Source organism: Pollicipes pollicipes, unplaced genomic scaffold (genome assembly GCF_011947565.3).
Source record: "Pollicipes pollicipes isolate AB1234 unplaced genomic scaffold, Ppol_2.1 Scaffold_4836;HRSCAF=5710_pilon_pilon_pilon, whole genome shotgun sequence".
In the NCBI taxonomy this organism is placed as follows: Eukaryota; Metazoa; Arthropoda; class Thecostraca; order Pollicipedomorpha; family Pollicipedidae; genus Pollicipes; species Pollicipes pollicipes.
This window is the reverse complement of record NW_023596568.1, coordinates 312,146-331,141: the sequence shown is the minus strand read 5'-3', so window position 1 is coordinate 331,141 and position 18,996 is coordinate 312,146. Positions and strand designations below refer to the sequence as shown.

General features: G+C 51.4%; 1 protein-coding gene across 1 annotated transcript in view; it reads left to right on the top strand.

Moving 5' to 3' along the window:
- The window catches only part of LOC119099657 (uncharacterized), a gene marked incomplete at its 3' end in the record, with an annotated part of 70,305 nt that overhangs the window by 10,503 nt on the left and 40,806 nt on the right, over positions 1-18,996 (top strand). The window contains 2 exon segments of the mRNA XM_037222722.1: positions 16,556-16,688; positions 17,580-17,830. Of these exon segments, the coding sequence (XP_037078617.1) occupies positions 16,556-16,688; positions 17,580-17,830 (384 nt within the window).

The following is an 18,996-nucleotide window of genomic DNA, read 5'->3' as shown; positions in this document are numbered from 1 at the left end:
ACCGGCGAATCGGAGATTTGCGATAAAATCGAGCTCAGGTAGACATGTATTCATTACGACTTGCGTACGTGAGGAGTGAAGTAAGTACCAACCTCCAAGATGTCAATCATCCCCGAAGTCTTACAGTGGAAGCCATGCTATGGACAACGCATGAAAGGCCCACTGGCCCACCGCCAAGATTTGTGACTTGGATTACCGTAATAATTCATCGTCCCGTTGAAATGCGTCATTCCTGAAAAAGGATAAGCAACCACGATGCCCCGAAAAGTCCTGCATTGTCATTTTAATCTACCCATTAACGATTCGCACGTCTGAAAGCTCGTACCAAGGCAGCCGGATGTCACAACCACCAGGAAAAGAATGACATGTAACGTTCGCACCAACGTCAAAAACCGACAAACCACGGAGGAAAATATCATTTCCTCGGCAACTGTTTTACCCCTCCCGGAGGACTGAGCAGGATGCTCGGAACCGATGCGTCCAACCCAGCATGGATTACCGCAGTCTCGACACCCCCCGCATTCATTCGGCGCGGAATGAGCCAGCGGCGGCTGCGGCGGACCGTCTGTAGATGAGACGTCGTCGCCGCCGACTATGTGGCCGGAGCGGACGGCCGGCTGTCCGTCTCCCGGAGGTGGTCTTAAGGGCGATCCGATTTACACCGGCGGAAGACGCTGGATTTGTGTGCTACGGCGAATTCATAGAATCGGCCACGGGCGAGACGAGCAAAGCAGATTTCAGAATGTGGAAGGGCCGCGTTCCTGCCGGTCGCTGGCTGGGGATGGCCTAGCTAACTGGCCGGGCCGCCCGGGTACGGTCCCGGCGCCAGCCGGCCGAGACCGCCAGTGAGGGACAGGAGAAAGCCCTGAACGCGGTTGCACTGGGTCACAGCCAAAGTACTTCCCGAATGACTAGCTTAGCGCGCTTGCCTGGGGTGGAGCGGTCGGTTTGCAGTTGTTTTTGTGAGTGCGATATCCGTTCTGTCTGGTTTGTTGTCGTGAGGTACTCTGTGCACGGCTAGACGAGCGTTGTCTCCCGTGCTCTGTGGAATTCTCCAAAAGACCGGTTGTTGGATGGGATTACTGGATAAGAAAAGCTTGGGGAATGCGCCATCTCAAAGCATTCACTGATGATGCAATTGTCAGGCATCGTACAACTGTGAAGCACTGTTGCCATACGATTTGATTTCTCGGCACATAAAATCGGAGCATGTGAGTGCCCATATCAACAGAACAAGAGGGGCTGCGACTGCATGGCCAATGAGAGCAACGACAGCGGCTATTTGCGTCTGCGGCTGTGGATGCATGTTTACACGTTTAAAAGTCACATTTTGCTTAATTTTGATGGGAGAAGTTCAATCTTGTCCACTGGTCAGCGGCAGCTTGGGAGAAAAGCGCTGCCAGCGACGATACCTTCAATCAGACTTTGTTTGTGTAGCTTCAGCTATTGCCTGGCTATTGAACAGGCTGATAGGTCATCTACGTGGACAAGAGGACCGGGAATTGGGACTTTGGTAGATTCTTGACGAAATCATTCACGTCTGCGGCGATGCTTATTGCCAGTAATGGACCTTTAGTGTCGCGCAATGAGCAAATTGACGACAGTGGTAATTCCCAACGCTGCGCAGATGATGCCTAAAAAACGAAACGGGGTCTGTCGTCTTCTGGAGCTCATACCGACGGGACGTTGCAGTCTCACGCACATTGGAACGTGCCTCCTGGGCTCAACAGGCGGGGTGCTTTGGTAGTTGGCATCCACGCACAACGTTTGGGAGTGGGGGCTGAACCAGAGGCGTAGCCAAATGGAGGGCCTGGAGAACCCCGAGCCAAGAGGTTTTATGAGGGTAACGGTCGATTTCGCTGGATTCTGATACAATGCGCATACTTTGGGAGGCAAGTGGACATTTCCACTGATGAAAACTGTTGCACTGGCGAAGGCGGGGAGGATGGAGGGGCTGGAACCCGAAATAAATTTAAAGCCAAAGTCTTGTGAGATACTCCTGTGGTTAACTTTTTTTGGTGACTGTGAACAAAGTATTATGGGGAAAAACGCTCATAATTTTTGGTATATGTGTCAAAAACGACTACACTACATAACCATGTAAATCATATAGTCTGATGTGCCTCGGCTAAGGCAAACAGGTGGTTTGTGTTTGAGCTCGATTTAGAAGTGGTCCCATAAGCTGCCCCTGGTCCGGCGCACCTGTGGAGTGTGGAGCGGTGATGTCCTCTCGCCCTCTATTGTCCTTCTCTGATGTCCCCTCGTTCTCTCTCGTCCCCATCTGATGTCCTCTATTCGCATGCGGGTACGTATGGATCGGATAGTACTGAGATCCCCTAATGATTTGAGGACGGTACGCTGTCCACATCGAACAGCTGGATTCATTTCCCTGTCCGCTCTGGCTACCAAGATCTGATGTTCACAACATTCATCATGACCAATATGCGTGTGTTATCCTGGAGTATATATAGAACAGTGGCTATATTGGTACCGTTGCGGACACACAGTGCCAGAAAAAGGTACACCACACTTTACATTCAATTAATTTAGGCACTTTCTCAAAGAATGACGTCACTTTGTTTTGAAAACCGCATGGCGGTGGCCGGCTGGGCCGGGCTGGGACAGGCCCCCGATGCTTCGAAATGCCACGTGCTGGACGCTAAGAGCCGACCGGTCCGTAGCCTCACTCGCAATAATTGGAAAAGCTCATTTCAGGCTCAAGCCGGCTTCAAAAGGACAGGAAGCCTGTGCCACTGAAGATCCGAGATAGAGATCAGATCGTACAGGAGGCACGCAGCTCGGGATTCAGTGAATTTGTGATTAGTAAGAACGCCTGCGTCGTTCACTGCTTAAGCGCACGTGCTCAAAATCGATGAACGCACCTGGCTCGAGATGTGATCAGACTGCATATAACATATATAGGACTAAACTTTGCCATTTAAGCGTCTTTAAAGCCCAGAGAATGCAGGAGCACCTTCTGCTCTGTGCTGTATGCGGATGTTTGGAATGCCATACCACAATGGGCGTCTCGCCCCGAGCTAGATTAATTTCAGCCCTAGTGACAATGCATGCAAACCGTCGCTTCTGACATTTGCATGGCGCCGGGCCGTCCTTTGGTGAGACATGCATGACAGTGATTGCAATAATTAGGGCCGGAAATAACACGTCGGCCAATGGTTCGTCGACACCGACTCAACCGAACGACCATCCCTTTCAGTCCAAAACTCGTGCCGCTGCCGACCCGATCTTTCTGTAATAGACATCGGTAAATTGTTCCGGACAGCTTGCTGGAGCCACTCGGCTTTTTCTCAGCCTCGGGCGCGGCGAGTAGCAAGCGGACACCGTAACAGTCATACCAGTCACGACCGGCCTGTCCAGGCAATTGGGCTGGCGCTCGGCTCTCCCCCGGCTGATCCCCCACGCGCACCGTCCAGCACGCACGCGCCATGTCGTCAGCCGCGCGGGCGAAAATCAGAAAACCGGGAGCGGCAGGGAACAGCGTGTTACAGAGACCGCCGACGGGCCTCGCGGCGTTCCATCCACTTAACCCCGTCTCTGCGGTGACTGCCGGAGCATACCAGCGAGTCGGGAGGGTGTGATCCCCGCGGCACGCGGCGGCGCTGCACGCCCCCGGAACCCGCCCCCGCCGCGGGCGCGCGACAAAGCGCCGATGTCGCGGCGTGAGCGGGCGGTCGCTCTGTTGTGGCAATTCCCCGCGCGGCCGCGTTACGACCGGTGAGTCACAGGGCCGCGCGCCGTCGAGTCTGACTCGCATGGCGCCGCGCGTGACTCAGCGCGTCGAGGGCCCCCCACGTGGCGCGGCTGACCGCCGGCGCCGACCCTCGGCTACGGCGGAGAGCAGCGGCGTCGGATGAGAGGGCGGCGTCTCGGGCGGTTCGGAGAGACTGGATTTGATTGGCGATCCGGAGCGTCCTTCAGTGGGGAACGAAGGAGACGACGCTGATCTGTGGCCACTATCGACGCCGGGGCCGCAGCGTTACCCGGCGGTGGATGCTTCATCTGACTGACCGTGTGAGGGGAGCATGGACTGTCCGGCCGCCGGGTTGCAGGTCAACATTGCATCACAGCGATGGGCGACTCCCGCGTGTAGGCGGTGCAGACAGGACGGTTTATAGGAGCCAACCTCATGCCGGGAGGATCAAGTGTGTCTACAACGCTGCTGCGCCCACTCCATTGACCTGCCCTGACCTTGACTCATGTTCGGAACCGCAGTAATCTGTTCTCGCGCTCGGTCCGTGGCTCGGTTCTGGTGACGTCACAGCCGTCCCTCCCAAGGGTGGTACATGACGGCGGCAGAGGGAGCACCTCCCACCGTCCTCCCAGTCTCGGCAATGTTTGGCATTAGCCATGTGACGCTGTCCCGAAATGAATGGGACGAGGATTGCGTTCGTCTCCCCCCGCTCTGTGTAGCTCGGAGACCGCAGCTCTGCCTCCCCGCAGTTCGCTCACGGCCGTCTCATGCGAAGCTGCTGACACCGTCGGCGTAGAGATGAGCCGGCTGCTGCAGTGCCTGTGTGACCTCAGCGGGGGAAATGGCTTGGACATTCTGACCGGCTCAAGAGCAATGAATGCGATCATCGAGTCTGCAGTTGACATTTACTGCGAGCTGTTCTGCTTCGATTCGATTGAGCAATGACTCCAAAGTCGCGCACGCATGGGAATTGTTCGAATGATTTTATTTCAAAATGACGATGGCATTATGTCGCGATGAATGAACCGATTGTTGAAAATTCTCACGGTGGGGGACCAGCGTATCTTTCAGGATGTACGGATGCGCATTGAAATCCGGATTCGTTTGTGAATCCAGGACGCTTTACAGTTTATTCTACCCCTGCTATTCTGTATGATACATGAGCCACACCCACGGATTCAACCACCAGCTTAGTGCACACACTGTAGTGTTCTGTGGTTTAACAACCGGCAAACCGAACACTGCACCCAATGACGTCAATCCTCTCGCCTTCTCTGCGCAAAAGCCACACAAAAATGCTGCTCGCCTTTCGGCGGCACACAATGCCACAACGCCCGCCTGTTCAGATGGCATGGTTCCACGCGCGCAGCACGTGCGTGACGCTAGCAGAGGGTGCCGGGCGGAATGGTGGCAGGACCGGGCGACACAGGAATGTCTCGCGCTCGCCACAGGTCACCCCTCACCGCACGTGAGGTCCGGGCTCGATGTGGTCACGGCAGCCTGCAAAATGGAGACGGGCTGGCCAGATATCAACCACGCTGCGGTAGGGTGCACCGCGAGGCCGGGATAAACTGCCAAGGCAGGTAATGCTAGACTGATTTATGGATATTTGGGATGACAATTTATCTCGTGTTGTTCGATTGTAATGGTGCCAGCGGAGGATTCCCGTCACATATGACGAGGCCGTAATTTTCCATGAACATCATGAGCATATGGCATGCCAACGTATGTGAAATATATGGAGTTCTCAGTATCAACAGCGCTTACGTTTCAACAAAAAAAACTATTGCCTATCGACAGAAGGCTGTTTGATAAAGGCGAGCACACGGTAATGGTACTTCTTGGTTGTTTAGCTCAAGCCGAGTTTTGGCCGAAGACAAGCGAAAAACAGGTGATGTTTCATGTTGTATTAAAATTACAGGTCTTTTGAATTGACACAGCGTTTTATTCAAGTCACGATTACGTCCAGTTATCTTTTGTAATTGCTGTCTCAATGGGGTTTGCCATAAAATCCCTTTAAAAACACTTAACCTTGATCACATTGCATTGGGCTGTTTTCTTCACTACTCATTCCAAGCCAGAGGAGATGACTCCCGAGGTCACAAGTTCACGTTATCGGCACATCTAACTGACCTCGCCGCCGGTGCCCTCGGGGCGTTACAGGCGCCGCCCGCCGGCCTCCGGGCCCGCTCCGGCTCGTGTGCCGGCGGCGCGGCTGCGGGGCGTGACGACTGTGCCCGGACACAGCGCGATTGCGCCACTTCTGACGCTGTCCGCCCCCGCGCTGCTCCCCCGGGTGTCGTGATGGCACCGCAGCGCGCTCGCACGCTCTATCACTCCCCCCGGCTGGCATGCTATCATTAGCCGCCGCCGCCGGTCATACGCCGGCTCAATCCCATCTGACAAATGCGGGCGTCTGTCCCGGCCGGCCGGTGAGGAAAGGAGGAGCTGGGAGCTGCGAGGCCGTCACTTGGGGCCTCTGTCGGGTCAGGGTTTGCAGTCGGGTCAGGTTTGCGTTGGACAGCGCTGGCAGTCGAGCGAATCATGTGACCTGCAGGTCGTTGGTCGTTGCTGGTTCGGTTCTTCGGGTGACCTTATCCGACCCGATCTGACCTGACCTCGTCTCACCGGGGCCAGTCGACGAGCGGTGACCGTCACGCCGTCTCCATTTCGTTTCCACAACGTGATTTGACCCTGACCTGTCCTGTTCGGCTGGACCCGACCTGACCTCGCCGCGGTGGGGTCGTCGGCAGCGGCCGTCTCTGGCTGTCTCTCGTGATGGCGCCAGTCTGATCCAGACTGACGCCCTCATCGCTGCCGGCGTCTTATAGAGTTGACACGCAGTGCAGCAGCCAGTGCGGCTCGACGAGGGTCGGGGCGTTGTGTGGGATGCGGTAAGATATATTTCACACGTAAACAGCAGCATGTGATGGCAATTAGCGGAAATGCACTTCTAACAGATTCGGGAACGAGGAAACAATGCTGTGTTAAGTATTATGCTTCCCGAATGCGTGCACGTAGTTAGATGCGTGTTGAAAGCGGTGTGTGGGCTTAGGACTTGTCCCTTATTCGATGTAATGCCAACAGCATTTGCGCGGGCATATCCCATTCCAAGTATGCTCGAAGTGACGCTTCGGCTTTCGACTGAAAGTGACGGTTGAACTTAACTGTGCCTTGTTGGGCTCTTTGTTTTCCGTCACGACAAGGGCTAAGCCTCCTTTAGAGACTGATGCCATGGTTAAGACTCAGGAAGTGTCAGTAATTGAAGTCGAAATGACCGAACTGTTGAATGGAGATGAACGCCGTTGGAGGCTTTACATGAATGCTATGAAATGAATGCTCTGGATTAGTCATCACTGTACATGACACTGAAGTTGCGCCTGAGTTTGCAGAAACATGCATTGAACAGTCTATTTTGGTTATATTCAAGTTTCCCAAAACCGGCCAGAGCTGTCAACACTCTACCTCTGTTTGTATAAGGCTGTTTTTTATTCAGCTGCTCCAGCATTGATGGGACAGAATTGACTGGCCGCTTCGCAGCTCGGCGATATCGTTCGCCAAATAATGTGGTCTTCGGTCGCGGTGGGTCCAGTGGGTGCACCCGAAATTTCCGCACTATCGGCCGAACAATACTGTCAAGCAGGAAAGCGGCGAGGCGGTCTGGCTCATCACAGCTGGAGTAGCTGAATAAAAGTAGCGCAACTATACAGCCTCAAACAAACATTAATATTCCCAGCTAGAAAAATCCCTTCAACGGCTCTACTTGTTTGTGTGTTTGTCGAGTGAATTAAAAACAAGCTTTTATACGATCTTTCACAAATACAGTTTGGTCACAGAGACATCTGAACGAATGCTTCCTCTCGCAGGTGGATGGAACCATAGGAAATGTTGTTGTAGAAAATATACTTAATGATGTTAAGCAAGAATGACTATAGGAAGATCCGGCGTAAATGAAAGTATTAAAGAGAAAATTTGAGTTAATGAGGGATAATTTCAGGAAACTGGCAGCCCGGTCAGACAACTAAACGCACTTGATCCTGTTCCGGCGTGCATACATTTGAGTTTTGATCCGAAAGGCTGCGTTCCCCGTAAAGCAGAGCACAGTGGTATTGTGCCAGCAGCCCATCAATGACCCATCTGCCTGGTAATGCCGGTCATCAGACGGTCGCAATGGTCCTTGAGGGGAGCCCGAGCCTCTGCTTTGCGTTTGGGGCGAACTAATCCTGCAGCTGTCACTGGAAAGACGGCTCCTAGATTTCGAACGGACCCGGGCCGCCATCGGCCGTGCAAGAGCGACGTTTAATCATTGACTTTACGGGTCATCGGCTCGAAAACTCTGGTCTAATCTTGCCCATCTCGCCCGGCGAGGGGCTCGATTGACTTTAGAGGATTATTTTCTCGTAGGTCTGTACCGGCCCCGTCGAACCGAAGGTAAAATGCTCTGTTGTAGCTCTGGTGCAGCTGCCGAAGCATGGCTTTAAGAAGAAAAATAGCCAGTTCTATGGTCCCGAGAATTTGGAAGCACCTGCGTTTCTGTTACCACGATAGAGGCGATCCTTGGCGTCATCGCCTGAAAGACTTGTGAGCACGTTTCGTGGGGATTATTAATGAAAAGCAGCCTTAGTATGTGGTGCGTTTCTGAGACACTGTGTTTTGTACTCTGCATTTCTCTGTCCATGCACTATTTCGTACTCTGTGCCTTTTAATACACGGATAGAAGACAGGGACTGTGGTCATAACTACTGTCCCTACCTTATGCTCCAGCTTGCACGGCAGTGTCAAAGTTTCGTTTGTTTCATAATCGCGTATGAGTCACAGACCGCGCTGCTCCCAACTGATCATAGATAGGACACAATGTCTGCAGCATCCAAGTGATCATGGATAGGACACAATGTCTACAGCATCCAACGTGTAATATGCGTTGTCCCAGAAATGGGGTGCCGTGGCATGTTTCGGAACGTTCAATATGCTTTAATAACTCGTGCAGACACGCTAATGGTTTTGAGGAGATTCAAACAATAGCTTCTAATTACAGCCCTTCCTCTTCCTCGAACAAACTACTCGCAACGAGGAAAAACAAGCTGAAGATCTCGAAAGTCACCAGCTCAGGAGTATTTCAATATGTTCCAAGACATTACACGAAGTTAATACTTGCGCAAACGGCTGTAAACCTTGATACATTGTTAAATCTCGCACAGCTGCCAGCCCACACATATCGAAAAGTGCGTTAATGGTTGTGGTATTGCGAATTATAGATTCTATAGAACTTTACCTGATCCTAAAAAAGCACCATTAAAATGTGCAATGGAAGGCACTACGTATTATCTGGACTCACAGTTCCTTCAGATTATCTGATTGCAACACGTCTCCGTCGCTTCTGCATTCATCATTCGTTCCCTGAACTATCTGAATACTCCGTATTCGCTTTTGTTACATTGTATAAGTAGAGATTTCGATGCGTAGGTTCGGATCTAGAACCTCAGGTCTCAAATCCCGACTCCGCATCCAAATTCACCTGCCCTGCGTGAAACGAATCCCAAAATTCTGCGGGTCATCTGCTCTGATTTCCTCGCCCCACCACGCAGGTCACTGCATTGACCTCTGCACGTCGACGTGAATGCTTTTTAGACCTATGCTAGGCTATGATTTGATGCGGAGCTAAGTTGAAATGCGGCATATTTAAGTACCTAAATGGCTGGGGCTAGCAAAGCATTTCATACGCTTTTGTTTTGGATGACGAGCAAAACGGTCATCTTTGAAATCGATTATCAACCCCAAAAAGTCTCAAATCTCCTGAAAAATTGGTATGTTTGTACGTTGTCTTCGGGCGCCGTGCTATGGATACCGTGGTAAACGATGCAATAATGCAGTGCCCGCTGTCGTTTGAACCGTGTTATGCTCAAAGTCTTGCATACTTTTTCCTGCATATAGAGAATGGAGGTGCTTCGCATCCTTCCACTTCTTGAGCTTGAGCACTATTGCGGTAGACCCAATACTTTTAAAAGGGAGGAGGCTGGGGATTCTGGGGCCTGGGGTATGGAACCTCCGTAGATTCTAAAACCTGACAGTTCAGGTTGATGACGTATGCTATATGTTTTCAACCTCGTTGTCCGAGGGGTGTCTAAAATGATGACGTAGATAAACTTAAAATGAGTCTTCCACATTTACATGGGGTTTTGAGCCGAAATGGCCATCTTGAAGACTTTTTGGTGTTATTCGCATCCCTACCCCTTTTTAAACCTAAGCCCGTCTAGTTTCTGAGCTATATGCCCGCCGAAAATGGAAAAGTATTTTGGGGACAGTTTTTAGAGTCACATTGGCATTCATGACGCCATAAAAATGCCTTTCAAATCTTGTCATCCCATAGTCCATGCGGCGATCAAGGCCAAAAATATAATTCCGAGGCGTTCATATCTAGCGTTAGCAAGCGCGATTTCCAGGTACAGCGACCGTCAATTGGCTCTCAATGTTGTGCAAGGTACGATGACGCAAACATACTATGACGCATTGAGGGGTAAATATACTAAACAGCAAATTGTGTTGTCTAGAGCAGCCTTTTCCTCTTAAAAAGTGTACCAATATGCTTTATAACATACTTTATTATAAGTGAGCTTGTTTCATCATATCTGGTGCTTGTTTCAACATCTCTGCAAATGTGAAACATTTCCTTTAATGTCACGAATATTTCGCTGTCACAGTAGTGACTGACTTTACGAACCATCACATTCAGTCCATAATGATTCGCAAAACAGTGTCTTATTGTGTTTGGGACCTATTTAGGCATCACATGAATCGTTCGGGAGGCGCGGTGTATCGCTCTTGGAGGTCTTGGGCTAGATGCTATTCCAAATATTGGCGTTATGGCTTTCTCGGTGTTTTGGGATATTTTCGAAAAATTCGGTGAAATATCGGAGCAGCCTGGACAATTCATGGAAGGGTAATGCCCCTAAGGAGAAGCAAAGCTTCATACGTAGTTGAAATGACGTGAGACACAACCGAATAACGCGCACCCGGGCGTGAGATGTTGTTAGCTTGGGATACCTTCCATGCGCTTTTCTGTCTGTACTGCATGAGCTTAAGTAATGTCGTGGGGGTAATTTTCCACGTGTACACCGCAAATCTGATCAATGTCAAAAGCCAATGCCAGGGACGTTAGGAAGCGTGCTGAGGCGCTAAAGTCATGTCGGTTTTGACGGAATGCTGCGTCATTCCTCGAGAGTAGTAAGGCGCAAAGCGTGCTGAACGCGTTTGCCGTGAAATGTTTCAACAGCTCGAAAGCTGTACGCATGCAGGAGCGTCGACTCTTCCGTTTCTGACTGTATCTACGTCAAAGTGAAGGACCCAGGGAAGTAGTGTCAGAACGTAGAAGTAAAAGGTAATGAGAGGTCTTTTTCTGGATCCAAACCAGGGACGGCTCAATCAGGAACGTCGTGGAGCAGTGAGCCGTGCAGCTCAGTGACGGTTTTTGGCAAAGTGTCAGACTGATTTTTAATAGACTTGGTTTCAACGCGATGATGGCATACAATACGTGAGTGATATGGGGGTCATGCCGGACTGATAATAAAAGGCACGGCGTGTCATATCCACGCGTTCAGGCGTGAGTCGTGTTCACCAAAAGCTCCACTCAAGGTGCTCTTCAACTCTTGCGAGATATGCAGATCCATAGTTTAATCAATTTGACAGCTAGATAAGAGAGGAGCATTAGCCTTATCCCTCGGTAAAAAACTAGGAGAGTGGAGATATAGTTGGGTTGTCGGGTAGCTCAACTTTATCTCCATTCTCCTGGTCTTTCTCCGAGGAATAAGACTAATACTACTGTCTTATCTATGTGAATAATGTTCCTCGCTAATGTGCTGAGCAACTTACGCAATTTGACAGCTCACTATGGGTTTAATAGCAATAGTTACAGTGGCCATGTGGAAACAATAGGACCCTTACTGCATGCTGAAACGACAGTCTCCCTTCTGGGGTTTATTTGTAGCCTGTACGCAAGGACTAATAGTAACGAATGTTGCGCTGTTATATTGATACCCTTACCGAAAAATAAATCCCTCAAAGCCAACGAAGGCCCACCTCGAAACCAGTTGCACACAACATGCCGCTGGCCAGCTAGTTCAATGTCACAGCTATTTTCACGAACACCCACCGGAAAAATCTGCCACCACGGCACAATATTACTGGAAATTCAAAGGCGCTTCCTGGTGTTCGCAGAGGTGCCGATACAAATGTGCCACAAACAGTTGGCATGCTACGGGAAACACCAACAGCTTTGTGTGGCGCACACTGCTTAAGCGATGCTTTGAAGTAGAATCTCGTCACCAGAAACCCAATTAAACCAGCCCTAATCGAGCACTGCTCACGCGGGCGTTTTTGTCATTTGTGTGCATTGTGTTCGGCCGAAACGCTACGAACGTAAGCGCCGTTCCACTTGGTGTTTAGTTCACCTTCCCGCCTCCCACTGTGGTCGTGTTGAGTTCAAAAGTGCGCAGATTTGCTGCAGCGTAAGACAAAGCATTGTTAGTCAATAGCATGACGCCATGTGAAAAAGGAATGCATGTCGCAATTTTTCACACACTTCGCGCCAAACGATCTTGTCATGGGCCCAATCATCTATAAGGGAATGTTTTACATTTGAAGCCATTGAAGAAGGCATCAGATATGATACAACAAGCTCACTTGTAACTATTGGTATCCTTTTTAAGTGGAAAAGACTGCTCTAGACAGCATAATTTTCTGTTTACTAAGTATGCTTCTCAATGCGTTATGGCTTGATAACGCCATTGTACCTTGCACAATATTGATTGAAAGCTAATTGACGGCCGTTATGTCTGGAAACTGTGCCCACCAACGCCAGGTATGAACATCTCGACAATTCTATTCTTCTAGGTTTTGACTGCCGCGTGGCTTATGGAGTTATATCATTTGAATGACGTTATTATGACGTCATGACAAGGTAACCTTGAAATACTCCCCACGAAACAATCCCCATTTTCGCGAGCGTTTGGCTCAGAAACCAGAGAGGCATAGGTCTTAAGAATGACAAAGCTGTGAACAGCACCGAAAAGTCTTCAAGGTGGCTGTTTCAGTTCAAAACACCATGAAGATGTGGAACGCTCCCTTTAACCCTTTTCCTTAGAAGGGATAGGGTTGCGGTCGATGCGACTCTCCCGTGTTAACCAATGTTTACTCCATATTGTCATTTAACTAGTACGTTTTGATGTCTTGTAGGTCGACAACACAGAAAAAAACTTATAAACTTGACAAGTAACAAGCAAAAGTGCCAAGGATGGAGGAAGGCCCTTGACATAAGCCCAAAATAAAGACGAATGATGAGTACGAATCACGTTGATTTGTGCTGAGAAATTGAACCAAGTTATTAAGCGCTATGTTTGCCTTCTTATTTTCTGTTTGAGCTCCAGTTTTTTAGATACACTAAATTCATGTCAGCTTGATTTTGTAGCGACCAGTGTTTATGCGATCAGTTTCAAGAACACAAACGACATCTCCTGTATTTTACTTCGGCACCTATGTAGCGAACGGCATTGCTGGCATCTCCTAATAGTCTACATAAGGTACTTTTAGCCGGGCTAATCAATTATGGAATGCTACCAGATGGAACTGCCATACTTCGTTTCTGCTCCGACGAAACAAAGGCTATGAAACGTGTGACTTACGCGACTGCTCTACGGTACATATAGCGCTTACAACCCGGACTGACCTGATAATGGGCCTACCGTGCTGACTTATAACCATCGTCGTGCTATGGCATGCCTTCGAGCCCAGGTTTTTTATTTCACTTCAGCGTTAAAACCAGGAGCGTAGTTATCTATTCAGTGGAAGAAAGTGGACCAAGTCTAGGTGGAACCTGTTTGTTGGCGTTTCTAGGAGTAAGGTGCGCCATTTTGCACTCCACAGCCACCTCCTTCAACTCATTTTGCGAAACTACATTCCTGGTTAACGTTAGATAATGTGTTATAAACCAGCGACGCATCGTTTTGTATTCCATGCTTTACAAAATAGTACGTCAGCAGTATTTAAAGTGGGGGATAGTGCCTCTACTCGGGTTTACCTTTAAATTTTCACGTTTGCTTTTTGCCGTCTTCCCTTTTGCTCTGCTCGAATTCTGCTTGAAAAACACGAACAACTTACTGGGCCAACTTTGAAGTGGTTTCCTGAATAAACAATATTGTTTCAATCAGGCCCAAGCTGCCTGCTGAAAACCTGTCCACACTCAGCAAAACCCTTCAGAGCAAACTTGTAGAGAAGTGTAGCATTGAATCAAAACACCGTTGCCCGCTCGCAGTACTCGGCAGGGAATGTTGGTAAGGAAGGAAGGCTGTTCCTGCCGAGCAGCGAGTATCATTTGGAGAGGAGCATTGGAGAGACGAGGGAGAGGATGTGACACTCATTGCTTACGAGAGGAGAGGAGAGGAGAGGAGAGGAGAGGAAGGAGAGGAGAGGAGAGGAGAGGAGAGGAGAGGAGAGGAGAGGAGAGGAGAGGAGAGGAGAGGAGAGGAGAGGAGAGGAGAGGAGAGGAGGAAGGGAGAGGAGAGGAGAGGAGAGGAGAGGAGAGGAGAGGAGAGGAGAGGAGAGGAGAGGAGAGGAGAGGAGAGGAGAGGAGAGGAGAGGAGAAAAGAGGAGAGAAAGGGGGCGGGGCTCTACCTCAACATGGTGTGGTATTTTTGGCTGGCATGGTAGATAACGAGTGGAATGCGACAGAAGCAAAACTGCTGCATTGCATCTCATCGCCAAGCCCACGAACCCTGAGGTTTTATCAGTGCATGACACATTGGCAGATCGAATACACAGGCTATATCTCAGAACGGTTCATGACTCTAAAACACCATCAGGCATCCATACCGATACCACTGGGCACACGTGTTGAAAACGATGCGTCAATGCAGGTCATGGCAGGAGGGGGGGGGGGGGGCGGGTCATAGTAGCAGAAAATTAAGTTTTTTCCTAAAGTAGTCATAATTTGATTACTTACCAGCGGGTGAACAGGAAGCATTGCCTTGCCAACTTTCCTCAGCACCCCTCCACTCCTGGGGAGTAAAAGATACAGCCAGCAACGCAGCTGGGAGACGTGCACTGGATATGTATCTTTATATAAGGGCCGCTAAGGACAGCGGGTTGACACCTAGATATGTTGTAGACGGGGAGATCTGGTTCAGTTAGGTTGAGTTCGGTGAGAACCATTGCATCTAACCACGACCATCTCAGAGTTTTGGGATTGCGGAGGGAGGCAGAGGTGCGGTTATGCTGCTCCCATTGTGTGTAATCAACCGTAAGTCGCCCAGACCCTCGGGCGGAGCACCCATCTCGGGCAGCCGTGAGGTTGGCCCATGGCTGACAGTCATAGCATACTTCCAGCGAGACGTGATATTGCGGACGCAAAAAAAGCCGGAGGCGGAGAAAAAGAGTATGTGGAGGGGACAGAGAGCAGCAGGGACAGAGAGGAGCAGGGACAGAGAGGAGTGGGACAGTGAGGACGAGGGGCAAAAGGGACAGGGGCAGAGAGGAGCAGGGACGGAGAGTAGCAGGGACAGAGAGAAGCAGGGACAAAGAGGAGCAAGAGGAGCAGGGACCGAGGAGCAGGAGCGCCTTTGGGAGTGCCGCAGGTCTCTGGGCCGAGGGTCACGACCGCTAGACATGATGTAGGCAGTCCGCGCCGAAGGGTCACGACCGTTAGACATGGTGCAGGCAGTCCGCGTCGAAGGGTCACGACCGCTAGACATGATGCAGACAATCCGCGTCGAAGAGTCACGACCGCTAGACATGGTGCAGGCAGTCCGCGTCGAAGGGTCACGACCGCTAGACATGATGCGGGCAGTCCGCGTCGAAGGGTCACGACCGCTAGACATGATGCAGACAGTCCGCGTCGAAGAGTTACGACCGCTAGACATGGTGCAGGCAGTCCGCGTCGAAGGGTCACGACCGCTAGACATGATACTGGCAGTCCGCGTCGAAGGGTCACGACCGCTAGACATGATGCAGGCAGTCCGCGTCGAAGGGTCACGACCGCTAGACATGATGCAGACAGTCCGCCTCGAAGGGTCACGACCGCTAGACATGACGCAGACAGTCCCGTCGAAGGGTCACAACCGCTAGACATGATGCAGAGAGTCCGCGTCGAAGTTGTCTCTCGGGAGACAAACGCCGATCGATTGTCGGGGGAACATGGTCCGCCTTGGTAGGAGGCTCGCCGTCTCCCAGCGGACACGGCGCCCACCGCCGCCGGAAGTGGACGGCTTCCGGAGGCGGCTCGCGCCAGCTCCGGCCGGATGGGCTGTAAAACTGGGAGTGGGGCCTCATTGGCCAGCTGAGCGTCGGTTTGCGGATCATTACACCTGGAATGGTCCGGCTTGGGCGCTCTGTAAGCAGCCGTTGAGTAAAATTCGCCGCATGACGGCAGTTATCGCGTGCCGCTGCTCACTGAAGTGTGAGTTGCGTCGATCAGTTAGTGTGTCTAGGTTATTTTAGATTTAAGTGTGCCACTAGCTAATCTAGAAAGTGTTGAATGCTGATGTCATTATTACGCCCAGCTTTCTTCATTTGCGCATTTTGTGGCGTTTTTTTTGTGTGTATGATGCCAATGTGCATAGTACGAAAATTGACCGCGGTGAATTGTGCATGAAAACAGTAAACATGGAATGGTTGGGGTTGGTGGTCTCTGTTATCTGATGATATATCTGATATCCTCATGTAGCGTTCTTCTCTGTGGGTGATTCGAGGCGGACTGCTCGCATCCGCCGATATCACGCAATGTCAGCAGCCGGTAGCGTTCTCCGAACAGGCTGTCGGCCACAAGTGGGTGTTCAACCGACCTGTCGTCCATTACAGGCCCGCTGATCAACGTGTCGGCAGTGCAGCGGCAGACGGCTGAGCTCCCCTGTGACGTCACGCCACCGTCACCCGACGACGAGCTGCGATTGGTGCTCTGGTACTACGGCACTGGAGGCACACCGGTGTACACGTAAGGGCAGACTGGCGCATTGTCGTCATGTCGCGCACACCATTCCTTGCATCGCCTATCTGTTGCGGGGCGCGGACGTTCGGGCCTGGACGAGTGGCTCAAATTGAAACTTCCCGCAGGTCAAATACGAAAGATTCACTCGGCATCGCTGGTGATAGATTGGCGGCTGCTACCACCGTCGCCCATTTGCCGCTCTGGGTTTGTATTTGTGTCCCGCTGCTGAGTGCCGTTGACGCTCCGTCAATAGCTGGCGAGGACGCTCACGGGCTGCTCGGTCCCGATATCGACCGGCGCCGCCCGTACAAACGGCCCGCAGCGGATGCTGATTGCATGTCAAAGCGGCCCGACCCAATCCGGCATCAGTCGAAAAGCAAATTGGGGACAGATTCGCATTCGGTGTCTCGTCCAGCCGCCGGTGGCAGACGAGTGCATCAGAAGGCTGAAAGGGGGTTTGATTGCGACCCGCCGGGAAAGCAAGCTCGCATCCCGGTGAGCTGTTGCCTCCTACTCCCTGGAAGTGCCAAATCGGGTTCATTTGCGCACGTCTTGGTGCCACGTGGCGGTGATTGCAAGACGTGCCTCCGCTGAATTATTCATGGGCCACCTCCTGAAATAGTGTGAAAATATTATGAAAGGGACTGTCGCGACTGTGAGTGCTATGAAGTTACGGATACTGTGTACCGCATCAGACGCTGAAAGGCTATCGAAGGCGGTAGCAGTTCAGTCGAATCGACAACGCAACCTTCTGGCTAAGCAACGTAGCATACGTCCCGCAACGCATCATAACACCCGCGGCGTTCCCCACTTGGCCGCCCGCCACGCTGTCCGTCCTGCCGTGATCCTCCAGCACACGGCGCCGACCGCGCCGACACGCCGTCGCCTCTGCGCCAGGTACGACGCGCGGGACCGGGGCAGGTCGCGCGGCGCCCACTGGACGGACGCCAGCGTGGACAGCAGCCGGGTGCAGTTCCAGCCGAACACGCGGCAGGCCCACCTGCGGATCGGGGCCGTGCGCCGCTCCGACCAGCGGCTCTACCGCTGCCGCGTCGACTTCCTGCACTCGCCCACGCGCAACTCACGTGTCAACCTGACCGTCATCAGTGAGTGTCTGGCCGTCATCAGGGAGTGTCTGGCCGTCATCAGTGAGTGTCTGGCCGTCATCAGAGGATGTCTGGTCATGATCGCAAGTGTTTGGCTGTCGGCAGTAAGTGCCATGCTGTTCCATGTTGTCAGCAGTGAGTGTCCGTCATCAGGGAATGTCTGGCCGTCATTAGGGAGTGTCTGACCGTCATCAGGCAGTGTCTGGCCGTTATCAGGGAATGTCCAACGATCATAGTAAATGTCTGGTCACGATCACAAGTGTTTGATTGTCGCCATTAAGTGCCATACTGTCCCACACTGTCATCAGTGAATGTCTGACCGTCATATGAGTTATGATCGCAAGTCTAAGGCTGTCGTCAGTGAGTGCCATATTGTCACCAGTGAATACAGTGCTGTCATCAGCGAGTGTCAGATGGCCATCGGCGAGTGTCGGATCGCCATCAGTAACTGGCGGAAAATCATCAGTGAGTATCCGTCCGTTTTTGGTGATCCGTCGTCCGTAACTGTCTTGCCATGGTCTGCGAGTGTCTGACCTCCATCAGTGGGTGCCAACCAGGATGTGTAAGTGCCGGAAGCGAGTGCCACTTTCTGACAGTAAGTTTTCATTCTTGCCTAGAGCGTTTCGGGAGCAGTGGGTGACCATCCAGGGCTCCGGCGGCGTTGACCGCTGTCAGCGAGCTTCTCCGCGTTAAATATGGGAAACACTTTCATACTGCAGTCGGATCTTGGTAGCGACTTTTTCAACTTTATCTGGCTACCTTTTTCTTCAGCGTTTATGTTCCCGGGACCTGCCGGCCAAATGGCCATGGGAGGCTGGCAATGTGACCACCTGCCCCGCCAAAACACGACATACGTCATGGTCCCCATAGTTTGTTAAACAACTGAAAGGAAGAGAATGCAAAAAAAAAACATCTCAGCTGTTTCTCCGCATCTCTCAACAGTCTCACATCAAGATAATGTCATCTGACCGAAAACTTCACAGGTTTTTGGTGATACGGGGTGAACGTTCACATATCTTCGCAAATCAGGGCTTGAATGAGCATCGCGCTTTCGGATACATCAGCTATCTGTAATTGCATCCGTACATCGCTAGTAAGACAGTGATGGTGGCGGCTTTCGTATATCAATACAGGCTATTGACGTTCCTCCTCATAACTCTGTTCCCAGAATCTGGAGTTGTCGGGAGCAGTCTAGAGATGCTCCCTCG